Consider the following 21,287-nt stretch of genomic DNA (forward strand, 5'->3'; position numbering starts at 1 on the left):
TGTAAGTGGGAATCCCAGAGTTTGCCTCTACTGTGCACGAGACACAGCTTCAGCTCTACCCCAGGAGACCTTTGGGTCTCAAAGGAATGAGTCTGACCACAGCATAGGAAGTTGATCTGCTGAGCTTGACTGTGGGTTTCTATTGATCAAAAGAGAGTTTGTCTCTGGGATGCATGTAGTGGTCCTCCTAGCCCAGCATTTGGTAATCGAGATGAGTCTGTCCCAACTGTGACACGGATATCTCTGCACCAGAAAGAGAGAAACACAAAGGATGGGAAGACAGAAAAAACTATTGTTATGATTGGCCTCATGATTATTTCCTAAGGAGTCTAGAAGCTGCTTGCAAAGGAGCTGTCTGGTCTCCCAGGGAATAAGGATTTAGGCTGCTTTTTAAAATGCAAATTATTTTATGGCTGAGATATATTTTAGAATAAGTAACGCTCTGTAATAAGTGGGCACAAATTAACAATGATTGGCAATAGCAATCCTGTATATACGCCCTGGGAAATCATACCTCCAGCCTCCAAGGGATTCCTGTTGAAATCTATATCCATATATTCCTGTGCCAATACCAACGAGATTGATCAGGATTGATATTATAGGAGGAAAGAGTAGAAGCAATAATCATTTGTTTCCTATGAGGGAGACTAGAAAAGTTGTTAAACATTAGAATACAGGCCTTTTCAATTACTCCTCAAAATAAATGGATATTGATTTCTTTTTAAAAAAAATCAGATTTACTTTCCCACCTTCGCTGTTAAATATTGATGTCTGTGGGAAATAGAAATGAAAAGCTTCATTTTAAAGGCACTTAGCCTGTTCTGACAGTGGGGTACCCCTTCATAACTTCAAGCAGGTAGACGATGAAAAGGATATTCTGGTCATACAGATTTAGCTCTAAGCTCTACTGCCATTTTTTTCTGTGATTGGAAGAAAGTTCTGTGTCCCTGTTTTCCTAATAAAGCCATCCTACCTTGTAGGGGAGGCAGAAGACTTACAATGGGAAGATACTATAAAAGAGCAGTGTGTTTTTTCCAGTTTCTAGTCTGACATGAATGTGGTAGCCGGTGTCTTGCTAACCACTACAGTGAGTGATTTGGAAGCTTGGATTACTCTCTGTTTAGTTCACTGGTTTGCTTTCTAACTATAGCAGTTCTTGAGATAGTAGCAGCTAAAATTATGTTAGAAGAGTTGCAGTCTTAAAGCTGCAGGGAGCATATTCTGCACATCACCCCAGGGTCATGTTTACTCTACAACTTTTCATGTGTAGATACTTTCCCTTTACCAAGAAGATACATGCGCGCAATTCCTCTTTAATCTGACTCTCTTGGGGTGATTACTGCTGAGATTTAAACTCCTGGTACCATAAATTTATTAACAACAACAACAAAAATACCCTGCCCCCAGGATTACTCACCCACTCCCATCACGTGTGTCTCACTGTCTGTCTCTGTATCTCTCCAGAGATTCACTAGTAAACAGGATGTGATTCGGCATTACAACATGCACAAGAAACGTGATAATTCCCTCCAGCACGGCTTCATGCGCTTCAGCCCCTTGGATGACTGTAGCGTGTACTATCATGGCTGCCACCTGAATGGGAAAAGCACACACTACCACTGCATGCAGGTAACAGCTGGACTGGGGAATAGGTGGTAGCACACGAGGCAAATGAAGAGCCATTGTTTGAGCTGTGTCCTTTTTGGGGTGGACTGAAAGGATTCTTGAGTTCAGGCAGCCCAACACTTCCTTGTTAGAGAGCAAGGGGCTGCCCTGAGGCAAAGGGGTGACATTCGTAGCCTCCCTTGCTCACTTCTGATTCAGGCATCTCTTTGAAGAGTCTGTGCCCTGTCCTTACAGTACGTGCCCTGCCAAGTGTTGGGAAGGGCGAAGGGAAGCACCATTCTCTGTTTTTAGAAGCCTTGTGCATGCAGTGAGGCAAAGCAGCTCTCAAGGTTTTCTCACAGTCTTGGACTTCACTTGTTCAAACAAGCCCCATTCTCTGAGATTCAGGGACCTCTCTGCAATGCCACTGCACTGCCTCTACCCAAATCTGATCTGTCACTCCCTTGAAATCAGACTTTTCTGTGACACATCTGCCCTTTAACACTGGGTTAATTTCCTCCATAATCAGTTTCTAAAGTAATTAAACTTTAATGTCACATATCTAGACTTAACACCCCTGGTTCTCCATCTCCTTCACCAGTGGTACTGGAGTTTACTTGTCTGTGGTGTAGGCTGGGAGCTTTGTTTCAAGAGCCAGCCAGGCTTCAACAGCAGCATAACCAGAGTTGGAGTTGCTGCATAGATGTAACTGTGATGCCTTTACTGTTTTTAGACATGGACACACCAGATTGTTTGGGTCTTACCCTGATCATTCTTCAGATTTGAGGGTTTGATATGTACTTGTTTCATTAGAATTGTGGCCTAAACCATTGCCATGAGAATGTGCTAGTTACAGAGTAGTCAGGTAACCCTTGGTGAAAGCTTTTCTGTTCTGAAAACTCAGGTCTCGCTTCCTGCCCTATCTCAACAGTTTTAAGACCCCAGTTAAAGTCACAAGGCCTTAATCACATGCTTAAATGCGTTGCTGGGATAGACTTCAGCATATGTTTAACTTGAAGTCAGGTAAGCTTTCTGAAGTCAATGGGGCTTAGGTACATACTTAAATGTTAGGCATGCACTCAAGTACTGCCCTGAATAGGGGTTGGTTTAAGCATGTGCTTACAACATTTGATAAATTGGGAACTTCATGTGACTTTCTCTTGAGGACATTTTCTGTTATGCTTCCATAATATTGATTGTTTAGTTTCTTCAATTGACCAGGATGGGATTTGTTTAATTTTTTTTTAGAGTGTGAGGAGTGTTTCACAGCTCTAAATCACTCCGAGTTAGAATAGAGACCCTCGTTTACACAACTATATATGGGTAATTCTATCCTGTGCCCACTGTCTTCCAGTAAAATAATGCCCATGTAAGCAGTGTCTTACAGGAAAGGTGTCTGAATATAAACTCCCAATTAAAGAAAATACTGCTTAAATGGCAGAATTTGTGCCATCCATCTCATGGGGTTTTTTTTCTTTATGTCCATAATTGGTGTGGATAAAATTCAGTTAATTGTTTATATAAACTGACATTTTTTTAGGCTTTAGCACCAAGAGCTGCATTGCAAATTATTCCTAAGGAGGTTTTTGTTTAATTCTTTTTTTTAATGCCGTGCAGGGTCTGTCTTTTTTCAAGGTGTCAGTGCAGAGAGAGAGAGGCTCTTTTATATTGGAAATAGCTGGAGATCCTTTTTTTTTTTTTTTTTTGTGGGTATTTGTCATGGGTTTTGTTACTGCCTGTTTGAATCAACCTGGGCTGAACTAAGAGGTGGTGTTTTCGTTCTCTTCACTTCTGAGATGGTGCAGGCATTGGCACATGTTGTGCTAGAGAAGAAAAAAAAAAATCCTCCCTCAGCAGGGCTGAGGACATTTTCAGATTCCAGTGTTTTTTTACTCAATATGGCAAAGTTGCCCGCTTTACCCAGAGGAAGGCAGGTTTTCAGCATTCCGTCCTTGTCACAACATTCCCATTTGCTGCACGAGTTTAAAATTATTGAAGTGGTAGTCTTGAACAGTGACGGGGGAAAAAAAGTCACCAGTTTGCTAAGATCAGCTGAACATAAGGTTTATGCTTTGCTAGAATGAAACCCGTATATTACAAGCTCAAAAGATTGGCCTCATGTTGCACCACCCTGCCTTACCTCCCAGAAGCACTAAAGAGGTAAATAACTCATTCCCACTCAATTTTGTATTCCCCAAATAGATGAAACTCCTACTTCGTTCCATGTCGCTCCAAGATAACAAAAAGTAATGGCATCTGTCAGTGTTCTTTTCTCCTTAAGAGCAGGAGCCCTGCTTACTGCCTCCCTAAGCAGGCATGATTATCTGTAGCTGGTCTTTTATCCCTTTGCATCCTCCCCTTTTTTTCTTACTGTTTCATGCCCAGAGAGTTGGGTTTTTTTCCACAACTGCTCTATCAGTCTTTAGATTGGGAATTAAAGTGATGACTTAATACTCCTAGGAGAAGTGCACAAATGGAACTATTAAATGTGTGTGGGTGCTCATATGTTTATTATTGTTGGTAATAATGGTAGGCTGTTAAAACGCTGTGCTGATGACTCCCTGTTTTGGCCTGGGGTAGGTGGGTTGTAACAAGGTCTATACAAGCACCTCTGATGTGATGACCCATGAGAACTTTCACAAGAAGAACACGCAGCTCATCAACGATGGATTTCAGCGGTTCCGTGCCACGGAGGACTGCGGCACTGTGGAATGCCAGTTCTACGGGCAGAAAACCACTCACTTTCACTGCAGGTGAGACAGCAGGGAAGGGGAGGAATCCTGCCTCAGAGTTGTGTGATCTGTTTGCCTCCTTCTGCCAAGTCATAAAAGGAGGACTATACACAGGGACTTGATTTTCCCTGCTGTGACCTTCTCGGTACTGCTCTTGAGAGAACTCGATGCTCCAGGGTAGATGTGATTTCCAGGATCTTGCCAAAGACCACTCTGAAGGCAGGAGTGTGATCTGAAGTGAGGTGATCCGAGGGAAGTGTACCCACTAGAAAATACATCCTAGAATCATTTGGGAAAGAGATCACAGGGCTCTTCGGAGTTCGACTGAAGTAGGCCATTAATATACTGCTAATGGCACTTCCATGCTAGAGCTCTCTCCAGCCAACAGTCAGCCAGCTCAGCCCTTTCAGGGCCAGACTCTGCCTTGTTACACAAATGCTCTTCAATTGATTTCTCATGTTCTCAGGAAGAGTAGGAAAGCACAGTTTGTACCTTAGTCCCCTTTAGCTGCTGTTTCTGTTGGAACTTTTAGTGGTGGGTGCCTGCATCCCCATGTTATTGTGGCTGTTCCTCAGAGTGGAGTGAGCTTCCCAGCTCTCTCACATGGCAGCATTTTTGCTTGCCTTGGTGTCACGGATTAATCCGCATAAAGCTCCTTAACCCCTTTGCAGCCAGGGCCATTGTCTCATACTGGCCCCAGTCCTTATCCCAGAGGGAGGTAGGTGACAGCAGTTGCGTTGTGCTCCTAGCCCACACAGCCAACCACCCTCTCCTCCTCGATGCCCTTGCAGGCGACCTGGGTGTACATTCACCTTCAAGAACAAGTGTGACATTGAGAAGCACAAGAGCTACCACATCAAAGATGATGCCTATGCCAAGGACGGCTTCAAGAAGTTCTACAAGTATGAGGAATGCAAGTATGAGGGCTGTGTCTACAGCAAGGCCACCAACCACTTCCACTGCATAAGGGCAGGCTGTGGCTTCACCTTCACCTCCACCAGCCAGATGACCTCCCATAAACGCAAACATGAGCGCCGGCACATCCGGAGCTCAGGAGTGCTGGGCCTGCCTGCCTCTCTCCTGGGTTCCAAGGATAATGAGCAAGAGGAGTCCAGTAATGATGACCTTATTGACTTCTCCGCCATGAGCTCGAAGAACTCCAGCCTGAGTGCCTCCCCCACCAGTCAACAGTCTTCCGTTTCTCTCATAGTCCCAGCTGCACCCTCCTCTGCTGCTGAGCTTGCTTCCTCACAGGCCAGCAAGTCTGCCAACAGCATGACACCAGCCACCAAGATCTCTGGCCTGCTCTCCCAGGCTCTTCCCAGCAATATACCCTTGGCCCTGGCACTCTCCAACTCAGCACTTCCTGGAACAGCTGGATCCTTCTTCCCCATCATCCCCAGTCGGGTCTCTACACCACTTCCTGCCAGCTCAGCTAATCTGATGACTGCTGGTTCTTCTGGCACCAATCCAACATCATCTGCTCCTACGGATTCCTCATCCCAGGCCATTTCAGGATCTGGTGAGCCAGCGGCTACTTCTTCTCCAGCTCCAGCGGCATCTATAATGGAAAGGATCTCTGCTAGCAAGGGATTAATCTCTCCTATGATGGCCAGGCTGGCAGCAGCTGCACTCAAGCCCTCTGTGGCACTTGAAGCAGGTGAGTTACCCTCATCAGTTGTGCTAGTGGTGGGAGGAAGAGCACTGCGTGATGACTTGGGGAGGAGTGAATGAGAAGCCACCCAGTCATCCATGGGACTGGAAGTGGGGAGGAGGTAGTAAAGGAACATAAATGGGAGAATAAATTTGGTCATGTCCAGTTAACCCTTGAAGAGGGCAGTCTTGGCATGGTTTCCTGTGGAGCCTGGCTATACCCACATGGCCAGAAGAGAGGCAGGAAACGCAGCTTTGCCCACAAATGGAGTAGGCTCTTGCCAGATCTGAAGGAAGAGTGGTGCCATGTATATTACCTAGTTTGCTGTAGGCTGAAAAGAGAGGGGCACTGTATTAAAAATGGAAATGAAGAAAAAGCTTGGCCAATACTTGCAGGCCATAGAGCAGCCTAAGCCCTCTTCTGCAGACTGTATCGAGTTTTGGCTGGGCCTAGTGGTGTTGATCTGTAGTTCATTGCCAATTGTTTTTCTGATCTGGGGGGTTGGTTCTGTGCTCCAGCTCTGTTGTCCCAGCTGTGGGTTTGCAGGTAGTGTTGGTACAGTCCACAAACTGGACCTTTCTCCTGTTCAGTTCTTGTAAGCTGTGCTTCTCTGTCCCTGCAGCTCCCTGAGCTGCAAGGGGCAGTGGCACCATGAGAGGGGTGAAAGACGGGAACGAGAAGTCCTCTGGGGCAGCCCAGAGCTCTTCCTGCTGCCACCTAGACCTGGGGCAGGTAGTTGCCTGTGCCCAGCCCTGCCAGCAGGGATGTGGGGCTCCCTTAAGAGCACAGGGTACCTCCACAAATCTCCTGCTGAATACTGTCAGCTCTTGGTGGGCAGCGTGGGGTCGTGGAGGGGAGGCGCTGCCTGGTAGCACCCTGTGGCATTGGGCTGCCCCACAGCCTCCTTCCCCGGGGTGTGGAAAGGCCGGAGCAGGCTGCTGGCCCATGGGTATGTGAGTGCTGCTGATGTACCCTTCTACCCAAGAGCAAACGAGGGAGTAGGATGAAATGATCTGATTAAAGAGGGAGGGGAACTTTCACATACTTTTAAAATTATTATTTGAAAAATTGTTTCCTAAAGCAGAGAAAGGTCATTGAGGGAACTATTTTCCTTTATTTTTTAATAAAATGCCACTTGCTGTCTGAGAAGCAGCTCGCCGTCAGCTGTACTGCCGGAGGGTAAATTAATATTTTAGTCACTTGGGGATTGTGGAAAAAAGCTCTGCAGACATGTTCCTGTCAGCAACTTTTTTTCCCTCCTTTTTTCTTTGCTGTTCTTCCTAATTTTTTTTCTTTAATTTGTTCTCCCGTTTTCCCCCCTTTTCTCTTTTTTCTCTTCTTTAATTTGAATTTTTCTTTCATGGGCTCAGCACAAAACCTCCCCCCCAAAAAAAAATTCCCCCTTTTTGTGGGGACAACGTGATGGCGGTGGCAAGAGGTCACGCAGTTTGAACCAATCCCATTGGCTGTCACCTTCGATAGCCCTGACAGGGCAGATGCTCCTGCTGGGCACGCGCAGTGGCGGGCCATTGCTGTCGCTACGGCAACGCTGGGATTGGGGACGAGAAAGGGGGCTTGACTAGCAGTCGAAAGCTGCCACATTGCCTCAGCATTAACAGAGTCTTTAATAAACGCTTAAGAGGCAGCCCCGCAAATTAGTTATGACAGTTTGTGCAGAGAATCAGGTCTCCCCCACGCTCCTTCCGCCCTTCTCCTTTAAAGGGCCCATAGCCTGGACAACTTTGACATAATTTTGCAATAATTATCACTTGAAGAATTTCCACGCTGGAGTGGACGTCAGAACCCATCATGTCAGCTTGGCAATAAATGCTGACCAGCAATCCCAGCACTTCCCTCCCCCCCCACTTTTTCTTTGCTTTTTCCATTTATGCACTGGTGCTAGTGATTCAACTTACTTATTTGCCACTGTAACCTCATTTTAGACCTACGTTTTTCATTTAATTTTTGCATTTAATTTTGGTGTCTTTCTCAAGCAGGGAATGGACAACCAGCAGCTCCCGGACGGTTCAATCCAGTTCAGGTGAAGCAGGAACCTGTGGAGGCCATGGGATCGTCATCTGCCACCAGTCAGGACTCCTTGCAGGAGCACAGCTTGGACCTGAGCGTCAAGGACCATGGGTGAGAGAAGTGCACAGGCAGGCACGCTTAGCTCTTTCCAGCATCAAGCTCTGAGAAGTTTCCGTACCTGTAATATGAGAGGACACAACATGTTGACGAAAGGCAATTCCACAGTGGCTGAGTTGGACGCCCCCAAATTGGAGGCAGGGAGGCTCTCTCTACTCCCCCTCAAGTCTATGTTCTCCAGACGTTTTTTTGGGCTCACAAGCACCTACTGACTCTTTGACAAGAGTCAAAGTCAAAGTCAAAGTCCCACCTCTTGTGCTCCCCTCTGAAAAATGAACCACTGCCAAAGCTCCTTCTTTCACTTAGATATTCCTGCTGTTGTCATCAAGAGCTGATGGAAGGCTGCTCCAATGCCACACTTCAGCACACTTTTAGCAGGAGCGTTAGCACTGATGTAATAGGGCATTGAATCAGGTCTGAGAGAGGCACCTTCCAGAGAAACTGGACACACAAAACAATTGGGTGTCAGGCTAACTCTGGTCTGGGTCTGGCACGTGCTAATCTATAGTTATGGTGATGAATCTTTGCACTTGCGCAGATGTCAATGCACCTATCTCAAAGCGCGTGTCCCACTTGTCCAGCATCTCTACTGAGAATAGGAGTGTTTGGGGATTGTCCTGTATGGAAAAACTGCCAAGGAACTGATACTGGGGATAAGTGAGCCTGCTCCACTTTGACCTTTGTATACATTCCTTTCCATACGCTACTTAAACAAGACTCAATTTGGGACCTCAGCACTTGTAGTCAACTAGCACTATTAGTGGTGCATGTGAAATACTAAGGTTGCCTTTCAGCATGCTTAGCTGTGGCCATGAGGATTGCTGCCTTGCCTTCTCCTCCGCTGCCGAGGGGGCCTGTGTCCCTGGCAGTATGAGTCTTCCGTCAGCATCCCCCCTGGTTTTGTGGCATATTTTTGAAAGTTCTAATGGGATGAAGGAGTAAAACATGGGGTGGGTTGTGAGTCAGCTAATAAAAAAGTGGTGGTGTGGACACTGGAGGAAGAGGTCTGGACTGTTTAATAGCTGAAAGAACTAATTTCTGCAAACTTGGGACCCTCTTTCTCTCCATCTTGGCTATCACAAGTAAAAGAGTTTGGCCTGCGCAAGGGAGGGTGGGCATCATTCTCTTCCTCCGGACGTAGCAGGTGAGGAGTGAGGCAGCTTGAAGGGAGAAGAATTAATCTCAGTGCTCACAGTCCCTGTGCACATCTTAACTAAACCCTGTTGGTTTGTGTGTTCCAGTAATGAATCAAATGGCCACACAGTCTCGGCAAATTCATCTCTTTTATCCTCGCTTATGAATAAGGTAAGAGCCATCCATCAAACGCCTTTCATTCCCCCCACCAAGAGAAATTAAAGCTGCGATGGCGGGGAGGGGGGGAAGAGATGCGTTTGTTTTTTAATGTTTTGCCTCTAATAAGATGAGTTTGTACCATTTAAATTTTGAGACCATTTTTCATCGGGTATAATTTCAGAGCCACTGCTTACGAATTAATTTAATGAACTGGCTGAAGAAATATATTGCAGCCTCTGACACCTTTTTTTTTTTTTTTTAATCCTTTCTAGACAGAGGAGGGCTCCGAAAGATATCCCCCCCCCTTTTTATTTCTAGAACCTGGCAACTTCTCTCGCACTCTCTTTTTACAGTTACTCATTTTTTTTATTTACTCAAAAACATTTTTTTTCATTGGGGGAGGGGGAGGAGAATCATTGGTTTTTGTGGAAAGAGAAGAAAAAAATTAGAAGTTTTGAGCCAAAATCATCAATTTCTGTCTTTCTGGTGTGAGTAATGGTGTCCAACAGAGCCGCCTTTACCATGTTCTATATTTATTTTAGATAATGCACGGTTTCTTTTTCCTTACTTTTTCCTTAAATGATACATTATCTCAAATATATATTTCCCTTTCACATGATAAATTCTACTGTACCAAGATTAATTTTGCTGTTGTATACAACTGCAGTAGAGATCAGGGCAGCCTTTGAGCCATGCTTTAATATTCTACTGTGTGATAGGTTTTACAGGCATAACTATTGCCATCCCCTTGGCTCTGGGCGTTACATGCATCAAGGCCATATAACCCTCAAGAGAGGGCAAAGTGACTTTGCCTAGTAATCTTTCTCTCTTATTTCATCCCTCTTTTTTCTGTGTGTTGTTTAATTTCTGTGTTTATCCTTATGCCACTTTTCTCCTCCATTGGTTCTCTGTTACACTGGGTTTTTTGTATTCCCTTTTAAACTTAATTTCTTATTCATTCCTGCGTATTGTCCCTTTAGTGATTCCAAATAGCAGCTCTTTCTCTAGTGAGTAAATCTATTTCGTGAGTCTGCTGTCTGGGGTCCTGAGTCATTCTGAAGGCCCCAGCTTGGGGAAATTCTGTTTCAATAGATACTTCACTTGAAAATCTCCAGGAGAATATGAGATTTAAGCATATGCTTAGAAATAAACATTTGTTTGTGTGCAGCCCTGCATAAGATTCTTTATGTTGTGCAAAATAAGTGTAGCACAGGTACAAAATACAAGTTCTTCAGGTTTGTTCCTTTTTTAAAGAAGGAATGAGATTAACTGATGACATAAGCCAGCAAAGAATAGAGCTCACTGATTTGAAGGAGCCTATTCCAAGACTAAGGATTGCAGAATCAAGCTCAGTGTGCTCAGGAACACATCATGCTTGCTTCTTCCTCTTGCTGCACAGCTTCTGTTCGTGGAGGAATCCTTCATTATTTGTCTAGGAAAAAGAACCCTTTACAGAAATTGAATGCCCAACAAACACCAATGGAAAAAGGCAACCTGGATTTCTGACTCCAGCCATAAAGAGCTGCAGTCTCCACATAGCAGCAGGGGCTTTACCTTCAGGGGGCATTAAGAGAGCCTCATATAGCCAGGGTTCCTGTAGCGTATTGCAGTTTATTTAGGGGGGCTGTCAGGCTTAATTAACTGATATTTATAAAGGGCTTCAAGATCCTTAAGTGGGTGGAGTTTATAATGCAAGTATTGGGCCCAATCCTGCATTTTATTCATGCTGTGAATTTCACTGTTGTTACTGGAGGTAACTGAGAGCACAAAAAAGCAAGAAAGGGTCTGGGAAATTGCGCGTTTATTCTGAAAGAAAATTTTCTCTCTAAGCACTCTTGAGTAACTTCTTTTTTCTGTCCTGCACATCATACGCCTGGACCTCTAAACCTTCTCTGTGTAGAATCTATCTGAAGCCTTTCACACAAAGCAAATTGTGAGTCGAAGTCCTGCTTTGTGGAGGGTATGTCCATTTAGCACAGAAAGTGATATAATTTCTTTATTGAAGTTAGTAAGAATTTTCCAGGAACTGAAGTGGAGCCAGAATTTTTCCCCAGTTGAATAAGATTTCCCCCCTCCCACCCCCAAACATACCTGATCACTTTAAAGAAGGAGACGTCCTTGTGGCTGGGATAAGATGATTCTAAATAAACTAGAGCTTACCAGTTCTATCACTAGCTCTGTACTAAGAGACCGACATATTGTAGGAGCTATGGGGTTATGAATGTTTAAGCCTGCACACCTTTTCCATACTCAAGGTATGTCTTTCTTCACCTCAGTTACCCCATGTATAAAACAGACATGATGCTTCATTACTTTACACAAGAGCCATGAATATTACGTGGGCACCCGAGTACTTTGTGGTAGTTGGGTGGAGGATGCAGAAGAGTGAGGTGTTACTAAGTTTTGCTGATGCAGTTTAGGCAGCCTGTGCAGACTTCTTGTCTTCTCTCTTAATCTTCAAAGACATAGCTTTCCGTGGGCAGTCCTGAGGGTATCCAGACTGGCAGTGTCCGCTGCTGTGTGCTGGGCTTGATGCAGTGTCTATGTTCTTGTTCCAGATGTCAAAGACCAGTGCCAGCCTTGGCAACCTGCTGAACATTAAGACAGAAGGAGATGGCAACCAGGCTGGGGCTGGAGAGCCAACACAGTACTTGGGCAAGGCAGTGAAAGCACTTGTCCAGGAGAAGCTCTCTGAGCCGTGGAAGATGTACCTGCATCGGTAAGGAGAGCACGGAACTGGGGATAGAAGAAAGGGAAAATTATTTCCTTTGCAAAGTGTCTGGCTGATTAGTGCACACTTGAATGCAGAGTTCTCTTGAATTTAAAGGCCTACTTCTGTGGTATGCTGATCACCTTCTGGAGTGCAGTTAGTCCTCAGTCCTGGCTGGCTGCAGTAGGTGTTAATGTCCTATAAGAAATACCTGTCCACATAGAATTATTTTGCAAAGGGATCTTGAGAGCTGACTACGAGCACAGATCTTCACATAGTACTGTTAGCCTAGACTTCATCTTAGGCTCCTCTTTATATCTCCAAGTCTGCAAGTCCAGGGGACCCACTGCAGCTTGCTCTTAGCACTGAACTTCTGTTGGACCATGTTTAGTTATTACGCACAGGTCACAGAAGCCTTAAAATGCTCGCTGTGGCATTTCTTCTGATCATAGGAGTAGGCCACTGAAAGAAAATAAGAAGGAGTATAAGGGGTATGGGAACTGGGATAGTTTCTGCTGTTTTTGTTGTAGACAAGGAGGCTTGAAAGGAAAATGGAACAGATACAAAACTCACCCACGCACAGATACATGCACATACATGCCCAGACAGACACATGCTTTGAGCGTACACAGATACACCCAGGCAGACACATACGGGTTTGTGCTCTGACACAGATAGTTGCCTACAAATGCCTGTGGACACTTTGTAAATCACAGACTTCAATGGAGAAGACTAGAAAGTCTTTTAGTCCATCTGCCCCTGGCCAGTGTGAGATCCTTCCCTGCAGTCCATTTGCATTTTGTCCAGCCTAGTTTTAATTATGCCAAGCAGCGTGGCTATTTTCTTGTCTCTGGCAGCAGTATTCTACCACCTAATATGTTTCACTGTCACTGTTTTTTTCATGGTAGGCTGCCCGAATTTCCCTTTTTGTAATTTTGTTGCAGTTCTCCTGGTTATATCCCCTATCCCCTTGAACCACAGCAGATAATTCCTCTCCGCAATTGGAGTCCACCCCCTTCAGATAGTCACAGACTTTTAGCATACCATTTAACCAAGCTTATTTACTTCCTTTAATCTGACTTTGTGAATTAGTCCCTTCAGCCTGCTGATCGTGTTGTTGCTGTTGTCGTTCTTGCCGTTCCCTGCACGGGTGCAGAATTGGGCTGCCATTCCTGTAGCACCACACCAGATGTAACAAGCTTCCTGCCTCCATATATGCAGCTCACAATTATGCTACCTTCTTTGCATCTGTACTGCAGAATGTATATGTGTCATGTTTACCATTCACTGTTACACAGGATTGCTTTTAATGCTGCTTTCATGAGTCCCCTATGTATAAAAATACACCCCCCACCCCCAGATGTATTAGCTGTGTGTTTCCAAATGTGACTCTTGTATTCTGAACCTTCTCCCTTGTCTTGCAAGGCCTCTCTGTGTTATTTTTCTCCTCTTGCACTGGTGTTGCCAACTCCTCCCAGTTTAGTAGCTTCTGTGAATTTCATTAACACGCTGTTTACTCTTTCTCCTAGATTACTAATCAAGATGTTAAATAAGCTCAGACCTAACCAAAGTCATCCTTGCAGTGTTCACAAGATACCTCCTCCCAGCTCAATATGTTGCTGTTTGTCATTAGCCTTTGTTTACGGTCCTTCAGCCAGTTTTCAATCCATGAGGTAGCATTCACATCCAGGCCAATTTGAATTAATTCTAAGCATATGCGAGACTGTATCAAAATGCTTTACTAAAATCCAAATATATTGCATCCCTTCATCCACTAATTTTGTAATTCTATCAAAAAAAGCAATTAAATTTGTCTGGCAAGATTTATTCTTTATAATCCTGATGCTGTTTATTGCTCATGGTTCCTTTATCCTCTAGATGTTTAATGATTTTCTCCTCCCTCTTAATATTTGTTCCATTACTTTACTGGAAGGAGAAGTTAAGACTAGAGGTATGATAACTGCCAAAGATCACTTGTCTTTTTGCTCCCTGAAAGAATCAGTACCTAGATTTTTAAATTTTTTTATTTTTTTGCCAATTTCCTACTACCTCCATCTTCTCTATGGCTTAAAAAGTAGCAAATAGTAATGCAATCAGTTTGTGAGTTAATTTCTATTGCACTTCAGGACATACATCATCCAGACTGGCTGATTTGTGCATATTTATATTTTCCAACCAGTCCCTTTATCTGGTCTTCTAGAAGGTCTTCATTTTATCCCTAATTGTCTGTTTTGTCTTTAGTTTCCCTATGCAAAGCAAATTTTATAAGGCAGCCGTTTTTGACTCATCACCTTCCTTTTTTATTGGACCTTCTTTCTAAGTACAATACCTCTCGTCCCTGGTAAAACAACCCCTTTAGCTTGCAGTAACCTGGTTTCTTCTCTCTTACCACACCTTTACTTTCCTTCATCTTCTCCCTGCAAGCCTTAACTGACTGCATGTATTCTATATCCACTGACCTTCCTTTTCCAGTACGTTTTTTTTCTTTACCCTTTACCTGGTCCCTCCTGGGACCACACAGGCTGCTGTTTGTTTCTTGCTTTCCTGCTCATCAGAGCAATTGTAGTTTGTTGTATCTTAATTATGCAAGATTCCCCTGTCAAGTTTCAAAACCTTCCTGCCAGTGTTTTTTACTTGATTTCTCGATTCCCTATGATTCTGGAGTTTCCTGAAATCACATGTATTTGTGCTACTGTTACTAAGTCTGGAGAATCTCAGCAGTGGATGAGCAGTGAAACCCTGCTTACTTGTTTTTGCCCTCTTGACCGTTTCCCCCGAGATGACAAAAGGCATATCTTAGATGATGGCTTTTGCTCTGGTTTTTGCATTGCAGCATTGTTTCTTCTGTACTTCAGGGACTGTGCTTTTCAGTATTTATGCATACTAGGCTGTAATTGCTATATAGGCGACACTTCGTCTCTCCCATGTATGTGATACCCTGTTGTTTGAAGGTGGGGGGCGGGTGGATTCTGGATCTAGGTTCCGTTGAACCACTGTTGTTTCTTCCCTTTTGCTACTCCCAGTGGATTGAAACAGGAAAAAAAAATGACCTGTAATGTTTCAGCAGTGTCCTCTTGGTCTGGATTTCCCTTAATTTACTAACCTTTGATCGTTCCTCAGAGCCTAGGCTTTTGTACATAGGCACTCAAGAACACTAATGATTTTCATCTTTTGTTTCAGAGTAGTTCTGTATTTTGCTCCCACTAAAAGTGAATGGGAGTTTCTCGGTCAAGTTCAATTGGAGAGAAATTAGGTTCTTGTTCTGCATGTTCACATCTATATAACAAGCAATAATCAAGCAACAATGCCAGCAATGCTGTTTGTGCAGCAGGGACAGTGACGTTAGAAAACAGAATGGTAGTAGAGTTGAAAAACAAGGAAAATATGTCTGTTCCAACACCGCTTCTCTTCTGGGGCCTTCCATAAGATGCCTGCTTGTCTGCTTTGGCCAGGTTTGGTACCAAGGATTTCTGCGATGCACAGTGCGACTTTCTCCATAAGGTGCATTTCCATTGTGTCGTGGAGGAATGCGGTGCCCTCTTCAGCACCCTGGATGGAGCCATCAAGCATGCCAAGTAAGTAGGAGAGCGCGAGTCTTGGGAAACCTTGAGAAAACTCTACAACATGCACACTGCAGGACGAGAGAGACCTTACTGAGTAACTCTGTTCAAGAGCAGGAATGTGGGCAGTCCTGAGGGCAGCAATTTGGGCATCCACATGCTTCCTGTGTAAATGTGCTCAGCTAAAATTTCTGCAGAACACTGTCCTCTTTAATTTTGTTTCACAATAAATGTGCTCAACTTGTGAAAAAGAGGTTCTCTCACAGCGTTGGCAAGGCTGAGAATTGGACATTTGTGTTTTTCCATAGCCTCCTTGACAGACAGTGTGTTCAGGGAGACCCGTATTTCTCACAGCGCACAAATACACCATGCAAAGAAATAAGAAAACGTGGGAGGGAGAGGATCCTGTAAACCCAACCATTGTCACAGGATACAGACTTTTTGTGTATTAGACAGCTCCCCATCACTGCAGCGTAGAAAGCATTTTATTGTTCTTTGTCTTGTCATGACAAATCTCTTTTAACAAGTTTTCCCTAGCCCTTAGTTTATATGGTTTTGTTTAAGAGTTTCACATCATGTGGATAAGGATCTTGAAATGAAGCAGTCAAACTGTGCAGCCCAACAGCAACCTCCTTCTCACCTTGCCATGTTCTATATTGTAAACCCTTTGTCATTTCACATCATTTTGGAAAGTAGCAGACAGCCCAGAGTTTGGTAGCCAGAACTGTAGGGTAGATAATATGGCTGGTATTACAGAGGCTATGCAGCATGCTCAGAACTCTAGATGACTCTTGGGTGAAGAATGAATTTAAGATATGCTCCCACTGTTACAGTGAGGGGACTAGCAAAGGAAGGGTAGGGTATTGGAAATTTTCCCTGTTGCAGATTTCTACCGAGCATAATCTGCAGTTCAAAACCACGCCAAGTTCCTTTTACAGGCAATGGAAGATTTGCCCAAGTAAAGAATGAGTAAGGCCTTCAGCAGCCGGCCACATGACTGATTCTGAAGGGGTTAAAAAGGAAGGAGATGTTGCAAATTTTAAGACAGAAAGATCTGTTAGCACAGTTGGTACGTGGCGTTGGATAGTTCCCTGTGGTTCACTACTACAAACTACTGGCTTCTCACAACAGTGATGGGAAGCTGCCCTCATAGGCATATTGATCTTACTGACTGCAGCAATTTTTGCATCTCTCTGATTTTAGCATGTTAGTTACTGCACCTTTCTGTTTCCGCGCCTCTTAATGAACTCCCTTCTCTTCACAGACAGTCTAGGAGGCCCCCAAATCTTTCCACAACGTTTGCAGAGCCCCTTTTAGGATTTAACCTCAGCTCATTTATTTGCAGACTCCTGCCACATTCCTGTTGATGTTGAAATCAAGTTATATGCAATGGTCAAGAATTTATGTCTGAATCACCTTGTCTTTTTGCAGTTTTCACTTCCGAACTGAGGGTGGAACTGTGAAAAGTAACTCTGAGTCTCCCTTCTCAACTACTACTGAGAATAAGGCTTCACTGGCCCCTTCATCACCGTCTGCTACTTCTGCCACCATGGCAAGTGCTCCTGCCCTCGATGTGCCCACTCCAAGTCCAGCTACTGTGCCCTCTGCCCCCACACTGCTAGCTTGGAAGCAGCTGGCTTCAACCATACCCCAGATGCCTCAGATCCCAGCATCAGTGCCTAACCTGGCAACTTCACCCTTGGCAACGACTTCCCTGGAGAACGCCAAGCCTCAGGTCAAACCCGGATTTCTCCAGTTCCAGGAGAAGTAAGTTGTAGATGCTGCTTGCCTCCTTGTGTCCTCTCCTGCCTTGCAATCCCTTCTTTACCGCTCCTCAGAACTGTAGTACTACATCTATATTCGTCCACTGAGAGACCTTCTGTCTAGAAAGTACTCTGGGCTTTATCTCACAGAAAATTTGCTTCTATGAAGTCTAGAAAATACCTTCAGTTATCCTAGGAAAAAACCAAGATTTTTGAGTACATCTGGAGGCACTTTTAGGTATGAGTTTTGAGGAGAAATAAAATTGCTGACATTTCACTGAAGCATTTTTTATACCTCATGGGAGGTGTACAGAAATACATGCGTCTTTGCAGTATTTTTGACCCTGAAGGCTACAGAGGAAGCACAGCATCTTTAAAGTTTTCAGCATGACGCCTGACTAGCCCACCTCCAGATCTTGCTGCAAGTCTGAGACTTGCCATGAGTTTCTGTAGTTGAGCAAAAATCAGTGGGCAACTGAGTGCTCAGTCATGCAAAGGTGAGGTGTTACTGCAGCAAAGTACACGGAACTAACTAAGAGTAGATGTTTACAGGTTGCTGAAAAGGAAGCTTGCTGGATTTCTCCTGGATTTGTCCCCAGTAAGCTCTATGGCCTTTTCCTAGGAATGCCATCTGTAACTCAGTATAATACCGCTTTTTTTTTTTTTTTTTTTTTTTTTTTTTTTTTTTTTTTCTTCCAGTGAAGAAGTCTGGGGGTCAGATAGTGGAGGGGGGCACAAGTGCTTGGACTCTGCCTTACCAGGAATGGGTCTCTCAGCAGCTCAAGGAATAGGAAGCAATTCTGTCTCACTTCAGATTTCTCAAAGTTTTGCTGTCCTGGCTGAACTTCTGTACAAGTGTAATGAGTCCCCTTAAATTCTGTGCCTCTGGTCTTGTAGCGTTAGTTTACAAAGTAGTTCACAATGGAAGTGTCTGGCAGAAGGTAACATAACCTTGCTGAACTTCTTTTAAAACATTAAAGAAGTTTCACAGTGTTGCTGCGATGATGGTGTTATTTCTGTTACATAGACAGAAAGAGGCACAGAAGTTACGTAGTTTACAGGAGGACACAGAAGTCCGGGTTCAGGTTAGGCATCACAGCTTAGATATTCAGGCTGGTGGAGTATCAGTCTCTGGGTCGTACATTGACAGTCATTTGTCTGCTTTCAAAGAAGTGTATTAGTTCTCTTTCACGTATCTGAGTGGGTATCATTGGGTACAGTGCTTGGGTCCAAGAGATCAATGTTCAGCTACCTCCGATCTGACCTCTGTTTGTGCAGCCAGAAATCCATGGAATGGGTCAGGGGAGTAAGGTACTAAAACCATTTAGCTGATTAAACGGGCCGCTGCCGATTTTGTCTAATCAGGGGAAGCCCTGGCATCTTGCAGTGTGCGTGCCCAAGAGTTCCATTTCAGTTACACAAAATTGAGATGGGAAAAACTATCTGAATCCATTGAGGTAAGTACAGGCAGAAAGGGAGAAACAGCATCTATCCCGATCTTGAGAGAGAGCTTTAAATTGGAAGTGTGGCCCTCAAAGACTACAGTACCCACCATGCATTGCTGTATTTTACTAATCTTAATCAAGAAAGTGCACTAGCTTGGTGGAATTGCAGTAGTGTTGCCAGCATCAATTTTACTAAAGAGGAAGGTGGCTATGGGAAATCTGTAGGCCATGTTTGGAACAGAGGCTTCAGCTGGGCTCCCCTTGAATTAAATTTTGGCAAACAAACAAATGTGTGGAATGAGTGAAGGTGATGATTGGGTTTTGGATGTATTCCAGTGATCCCTGCCTGGCAACGGACTGCAAGTACGCCAACAAATTCCACTTCCACTGTCTCTTTGGGAACTGCAAGTATGTGTGCAAAACCTCTGGCAAAGCAGAATCCCACTGCCTGGACCACATCAACCCCAACAATAATTTGGTGAATGTGCGAGACCAGTTTGCTTACTATTCGCTGCAGTGTCTCTGTCCGAACCAGGTAAGAGCAGTTCAAAAGCAGTGTTCTAGCCTGTGTATGTGTGCAGGAGAAGAAGAATGGGAAAGAGCAAGTAGACTACCCAGTAGGAAGTGAGGCTGAGTGTTTCATTTCTGGTCTAACTACAGAACCATGGAAGGGTCTTAATTATGTGGTCTAGCGAAATGTTTGGTTTCCATCAAATTGAAAATGGCACTGCTTTTATGTTTCTTTGACTTGGGTGAAGTGGACAAAGCAACTAGAACGATCTAAGAGGCACAAGGTGAAATACAATAAAAATCTGTGATGAACACCGGGGAAAGCCACAAGTTAGGTTTGGGATATTTCAATGTAGAATACTGCAATACAGAATATATGACAGCAATACAAAATACACGACGGGGAACAAGTTTGCACTGCAGCTTGTGGAAGGTAAAATGGATGGGATCTAGAGTATCAGTTCAGGCCTCTCTCTCTCATGTCTCAGAGGGACAGCATTAGTAGCAGGCAGATGAGAGTGCATTTGTTTTAGATACGCTTAAAGCAACCTGCCTGTTTGCTCCCCTCTAGCACTGTGAATTCAGGATGCGAGGGCATTACCACTGTCTTCGTCCTGGCTGCTACTTTGTGACTAACATCACCACCAAGCTGCCCTGGCATGTGAAAAAACATGAGAAGGCAGAGAGAAGGGCAGCCAATGGCTTCAAGTATTTCACCAAGCGAGAAGAGTGTGGCAGACTAGGTGAGTTTTCTTCTCTTTCCCCTGTCACCTTTCTCATGTGTTCTGTCCTATGTCTGGGCTAAGAATGTCGTGAGTTAGAGCCTGAGAGTTATGCTTAAGATGTATTTGGTCATTAAATCAATGGAACAAAACAGAAAGCAGTTCCTGATCTGCCCGAGTTAAGCATGTTTTCCCAAATAGACCCGAGTTAAATGGATAGAAACTGTAATATAGAGGATTTTTTATATATATATATTTGTCTGGAGATACAGCTTCCCCTTTGTTTTTCCTTTTTATCTAATTGTCAAGGCCTTTTGTTTGGTTAGTTTTTTGTACTTTGTAGTCTTTTGGACCTACTGCTTGTCTTCGGTGGAGTTTAAGGGTGCTTTTAGGAGTAAAAAAAGAAAAAGCATAGGGAAAATCCCTGTTCTGATGAGTGCCTTGTGTGAAAGTCTTCCTGTATCAAGGAGGTTGCTGCTTTGCCCGATTCCAGGCAGCTTCAAATGAAATTTTTTTTTTTTTTTAGCCATTGCCAGTGCGGCATACTGAAAGCCAAATAACCGGAGATAGCGGTATGGAGAAGAGCATTCAATAAACTACTCCCTTCTCCTCCGAAACCATTCTCCACATCCACTTGTGAGCAGCAGGGAATACAGCTCTGTGTCTTTGTGCCAGCCTTCCACCAGAGCACAGCCCAAGGAAACACCCGAGACGTGGCACAGCATCAGACTGTGGCTTGCCCACTTGCCAAAACTATTAGCACCACTGCAGTAGTTATTAAATCTAAGTGCTTCTAGTGTAAAGCTGGTAAAACAAACGCACAACAACAGCAAGTAGAATGCATTCCCAGGGAGGTGTCTAGAGCTGAAATCCAGGGCTCTGAACTGGGGGGAATCCCTAAAGGTAGCTCCAGCAGAGCTCTATCCTGAACCGCCTGGGATTCACTTAACCCCTCTAGTTGTGTTTCGGCTTAACAGTATCACAGACCCAGTCTTCCCTATCACTCCTGGTTGGAACAAAGGCTGAAACAAAACAGGGTTCAGAATAACACTTCGGGTGCTGTTCTCTCACATTGCAGGGCAACAGCCACAGTAACAAGAACCAAACTTTTCTTTTCAGCTTTGAATACATCAAGGATTTATACCCAA

At 44.2% G+C, this 21,287-nt stretch overlaps 1 protein-coding gene across 6 annotated transcripts in view; it reads left to right on the forward strand.

Annotated features, from left to right (window-relative positions):
* Positions 1-21,287, forward strand: part of CASZ1 (castor zinc finger 1) — a 211,974-nt gene that overhangs the window by 175,210 nt on the left and 15,477 nt on the right. For 5 of the 6 annotated variants that reach the window (XM_076356421.1, XM_076356422.1, XM_076356419.1 and 2 more), the window contains 10 exons: positions 1,465-1,629; positions 4,186-4,358; positions 5,129-5,997; positions 7,986-8,130; positions 9,378-9,441; positions 11,988-12,148; positions 15,592-15,714; positions 17,131-17,466; positions 19,244-19,442; positions 19,989-20,160. In XM_076356421.1, coding sequence (XP_076212536.1) covers positions 1,465-1,629; positions 4,186-4,358; positions 5,129-5,997; positions 7,986-8,130; positions 9,378-9,441; positions 11,988-12,148; positions 15,592-15,714; positions 17,131-17,466; positions 19,244-19,442; positions 19,989-20,160 — 2,407 coding nt within the window. The remainder of the gene's footprint in view (positions 1-1,464; positions 1,630-4,185; positions 4,359-5,128; positions 5,998-7,985; positions 8,131-9,377; positions 9,442-11,987; positions 12,149-15,591; positions 15,715-17,130; positions 17,467-19,243; positions 19,443-19,988; positions 20,161-21,287) is intronic. The other variant, XM_076356420.1, reaches the window with a different exon arrangement.

This window comes from Aptenodytes patagonicus, chromosome 19 (genome assembly GCF_965638725.1).
Source record: "Aptenodytes patagonicus chromosome 19, bAptPat1.pri.cur, whole genome shotgun sequence".
Taxonomy (NCBI): Eukaryota; Metazoa; Chordata; class Aves; order Sphenisciformes; family Spheniscidae; genus Aptenodytes; species Aptenodytes patagonicus.